The sequence below is a fragment of the Falco naumanni genome, chromosome 15, assembly GCF_017639655.2.
Source record: "Falco naumanni isolate bFalNau1 chromosome 15, bFalNau1.pat, whole genome shotgun sequence".
In the NCBI taxonomy this organism is placed as follows: domain Eukaryota; kingdom Metazoa; phylum Chordata; class Aves; order Falconiformes; family Falconidae; genus Falco; species Falco naumanni.
The window spans coordinates 15,109,078-15,113,599 of NC_054068.1; the positions used below are offsets into that span (position 1 = coordinate 15,109,078).

Genomic DNA, 4,522 nt, shown 5'->3' on the forward strand with positions numbered 1-4,522 from the left:
TACCCAGATGTTTGCCGTTGCCTTAAGCTAAGCAGCCACATACAGCTCTGATTCTGTAATTAATGTTTACACATAATGCAGAATTACTGCTGCATTTAAAAAAAAAAAAAAAAAAAAGGAGAGATCACTTAGGCTTCACTTTTGTGTTTGAGCGGATACAGTTGCTTTGAAGGCAACTGTGAAATTGTTTTTGCAATAGTTTTGTTACAGTTGTTTTCTGAACTGTTTCCTGTCTTGTTTTCCTTCAGGTGTCTGAACGCCTAAGTCAGCCAGGAGTAGCCATAGGCTTGGCTTGGACTCCCTTAGGGGGAGAGATCATGTTTGTGGAAGCAAGTCGCATGGATGGAGAAGGGCAGCTGACTTTGACTGGTCAGCTCGGAGATGTGATGAAGGAGTCGGCGCATCTTGCAATTAGCTGGTTGCGCAGCAATGCAAAGAGATACCAGCTGACCAACGGTAGGATGGGGGAGAGGGCAGGGCAGAGCTGTATTGCATTATGGAGACTGTAGGGATGCACATAAAGGAAGCATTAATATTGCATGGAAATTAAATGTCCTAAAACTTGGTATGTTCAATAATTCAGCAGGTTGTAACATCGCTGAGTAACAGTGGAAGTTACTTGTACTCATTGTGGAAATGTATTAAGTGTTGCCTTAACGGAGAAAGGGTTTTCCAGCCATCAGTGCTACGCCGAGCAGGAAAGCAGCTCTGGAGCTCCTGGTTTGTAGCTCCTTCCCTGACTGCTGGCAGGCTGAGGCGTCAGTGGCCTGGCACACGGGTCAGGCGCGGCAGGGTACAAGCTTCTCTGCTGATTCTCCCTCCCTGCAACAACCCGGAGGGCTGGGGACGGCCTGTGCCCAGGTGCTGCTCCTTAGCTGTGGCAGACACCACCTCTTACTCATTCCCACTCGAGACACACAAGGCTGTAGTCTTCCTCTAAAATTAAGACGCCGTTTCTGTTAAAGGTAGGGTTTCGTGGTATAAGTTTTAGTATTTTGAGCACTCGCTGGCTCTGTACGGTAGCTGTTAACTGCAGCTTAAAAAGACTTTAGCAAGAAACTTTTAACTCTTGGTTTTTGCGTGAACCCCCCCAAGAGTTCTGGAAACTTGCTTGCTGGTTTCACCGTCAGCTGGAGTCAGAGAACTGTCCAGTATCTGTTGTTCCTTGTGGCAGTTCAGACAGGTGAGCCCAGGCTGAACCGCTGTACGAAGTGCTGCTGGCGTAAGCTGTGTACACATTTACCTCTAGTCTGTGCTGTGATGTCCTGCAGGGTCAGGTAAGGTGAAAAGATCTAAATGAGAGATTTACGTGATAATATTGGTTAATGCTGCGTTTCTGTGGAGTGCTGATTTGGCAGTATGTTCTCCGAAAATTGACATTTATGGTTTGGGACATTAAAAAAACCTTACAATTATGGGTAGAGATTCCTTGTTTTCTACATTAATCCCCACTCTGAATTTCCCAGTGCATGCAAATGCCAAGCTTATCGGTTAACTTGTTACGGTTTTGTCTAGGAACCTGGATGGAGCAAAGCCGCTTGGGTTTTCTTTTTGTTTGTTTTTCTAGGGCTTCTGCAATAGAGTGTTTTTTCAGCCTACTGTTTAAAAAATAGGGCTAAGACTTTTAGTTCTCGGGGGGGGCTTTTAAAATAAGACCAGGAACAAAATGGGTTTAGATTTTTCACATTCAAACCCCTTTTTTTTTTTTCTTAAGCTTCTGGAAGTTTTGATCTCCTTGACAACACTGACATCCATCTGCACTTCCCAGCTGGAGCTGTCACAAAAGATGGACCATCTGCTGGTGTTACCATAGTAACCTGTCTTGCTTCACTCTTCAGTGGGCGGCTGGTGTGCTCAGATGTAGCCATGACAGGAGAAATTACACTAAGAGGCCTTGTTCTTCCAGTAAGTATCATCTGAGTAAAGACCTAAGTTGTATTAATTCTCCCTGTTCTGGATATAAAATCTGTTCGTAGCCAGCTACAAAAGCAAAGTCTTGCTGGATCGTTCCTTAGCAGCAATCCAGTCTCTTCTGGTGCAGTGGTAAGAGGCTGAGGGCAGCCAGCTCCTCCTCCTGTACCGCTCCTCCCTCTGCTCTGCATTTCACAGCAAAACTATAGCCCTGATGCTGTTTTCAGGGAAAGCACGTTAAAAGGGCTCGTTAGAGAGGAAATACGGACATCTTAAAATTCAAGATGGTTCCAAAATAGGTATTGCAATTTCTAAACACGCTTTCTCAAACTATTCCCACGGCAGTCTTTCCAGTTTCTTTGAAAAGTTATTTCTTAAAGCTTTTACAATTGTGTATAGGTGATTCTTGAAACCATCTCTATGTATGTATTTTTAGATTTTGTTTCCTTGTATCTAGTTCAGCTGAACTGCGTTCCCATAAAGATTTTTCAAAGCCATGAGGGCAAAGGACAGTTTTCAAAGAAATACACCAGGCTCCATTTGCTCCTCAAAACCAAGTGATTAAGCAGATACAGGAGTTACCATCTCATGTCAAATGATGGACAAAGGAAGGATAATTTGGAAATACTTTGTTTCATGCAGTAGAGCAAACCAGCGAGAACATGACACGGCAGCAGGCTAGAAGCATCTCTGAAACAACCAGTGTTCTGCTAGCAGTTAAGACTGACAAGACCGCCTGTTGTTCAAGGGTCCAGTGAAAAATAAATGCAGCATTAACTGATCTGGTGCAAGTTTGCCTTCCCAGTAAACCACCTGTATTGCACCAGTGACCAAATTCTGCCTGTTAAGGTGGGTGCAGAAATGAGGTACCTGCTCAACCAGGTTTGCCTTCGTTCGGAATGGCGCCTGGAATCTCGCGGAGAGCATCACTTCATGCACGCGAACGCTGTTACCCGCCCCTGCCGCCTGGCAGCCGTGCGGTAAGCACGCAGCATCGTCCCGCCTAGAGGGGCCAGCACAAGGACTTGCCGTTCACTACTCCCTCGTGGTACGGCAGCCTAAATCTTGCCCTTGGCGCTGTAACACACGGCTTCCCCTTCTGCTAAAGCCTTGTAAAATTACAGGTTCCTTCTGTAAGGTGGTCTTCACCTAGGATTAGAAAAGAATTCAAGGGGGAAGAAGCTACAGCTGATGACTAAAAGGGAAAGTAATTTAAAACCCCTCTTTACATCTCGTTACAAACTCACACAGGTGGCTTCTTGCAGTGACGCCTGGTGTTCCAGCGCAAAGCCCTCTCTGCGGTGTTGGAGCACGGGTCTGCAAGACCATTTTCCCCCAGAACGTATTACTGCCTCTGTCTTGAAAATTTTCTGTTCTAACGCAGGCACAGGCTTTCAGTGAACCATATGAAACAACTGCGCTAGGAAAAACGGCCTTAAGGGGAAACAAAATCCTGAAAAATGATGACTTTTCCATTATTGATACTCTTGTATCTGCATTGCTAGATTAATAACAAGAGGAAAAAAAATTAGAATGAAGTGTTACAGAAAGAGTACTGTAACTTATTAACATATTTTCCTCATTAAGCATATAATGAGCTAAAACTATGGCTGCATTTTTAATTGCTTTCCTAAATGACTGGGGGAGGGAGAACCTTTCATTAAATTTAACTCCTGATGTGATTTGTTACACTAATTACTGTATTGGATTAGTGTCTTGCATTTTTTTGATGTATATTTCTTCTCCTTATTAGGTTGGGGGAATTAAAGACAAAGTCCTGGCAGCACACCGAGCTGGCCTGAAGAGAGTTATCATTCCTCGAAGAAATGAAAAAGATCTTGAAGAAATTGCAGCGAACGTACGGCAAGATCTGACTTTTGTTACGGCAAGCTGTCTAGATGAAGTCCTTAATGCAGCTTTTGATGGAGGATTTGCAGCTAAGCCCAGAGTTGAGCGCTTGAATAGCAAACTTTAAGCAGCCAGCCTGAGATTTCTTCTGTATCAAATGTAAGAGATCAGTAACAATCAGCTACATATGTATGAAGCAGAAGTATGAGCTAAACTTGATTGTTTAAAACGCGGGTGTAAATGCAATCAAAATAAAACTACTACTTCAGCAGTTAACAACCCCAAACCACGTTTTACCAGCATTTGCTGCCTTTTACTATCATCAGCAAAGAATCTTAAAAGAAATACTCATTTCCTGGTCGGTTCAAGCATGAGAAAGCTGAAGCCATTGAGAAAGTATTCCGTAGCTTACTCAGCATTAACATATAGAAATGCCAGCAGCTGACAACATCCTTAAAGAGGACGCACCCAGGGGAATGCAAACAGGGAATGCTGCTGTGCAGCCCCGTGAGCTGCATCCAGGGAACACGCACTGCGAGCAGGAGAGCCTCACGGAGGGGGCCGTTACCGAAAGCAATTTACTGCAAGGGGTGGGTTACTTAGTGAATAACATTGTGTGCTCAGGAGCAGCACGGGAAGAGCAAGGTTTCTGAAGTCTAAAAAATACGCTTAAGTGATCTGAAGAGAAGCAATATGGTCTCAATTAAGTCCCTTCAGCGCTCAGTTCTAGTTTGTAGCAAGGTCAATGCAGACATCGCTTTTC

At 44.2% G+C, this 4,522-nt stretch overlaps 1 protein-coding gene across 2 annotated transcripts in view; it reads left to right on the forward strand.

The window, feature by feature from the left end:
- Nucleotides 1-4,045, forward strand: part of LONP2 (lon peptidase 2, peroxisomal) — a 43,252-nt gene extending 39,207 nt beyond the window's left edge. The window contains exons 13-15 of one of the 2 annotated variants that reach the window (XM_040615410.1): nucleotides 249-456; nucleotides 1,715-1,905; nucleotides 3,665-4,045. In XM_040615410.1, the coding sequence (XP_040471344.1) occupies nucleotides 249-456; nucleotides 1,715-1,905; nucleotides 3,665-3,886 (621 nt within the window). In that variant the 3' untranslated portion in view covers nucleotides 3,887-4,045. The remainder of the gene's footprint in view (nucleotides 1-248; nucleotides 457-1,714; nucleotides 1,906-3,664) is intronic. The other variant, XM_040615411.1, reaches the window with a different exon arrangement.
- The last annotated feature ends 477 nt before the right edge of the window (nucleotides 4,046-4,522 follow it).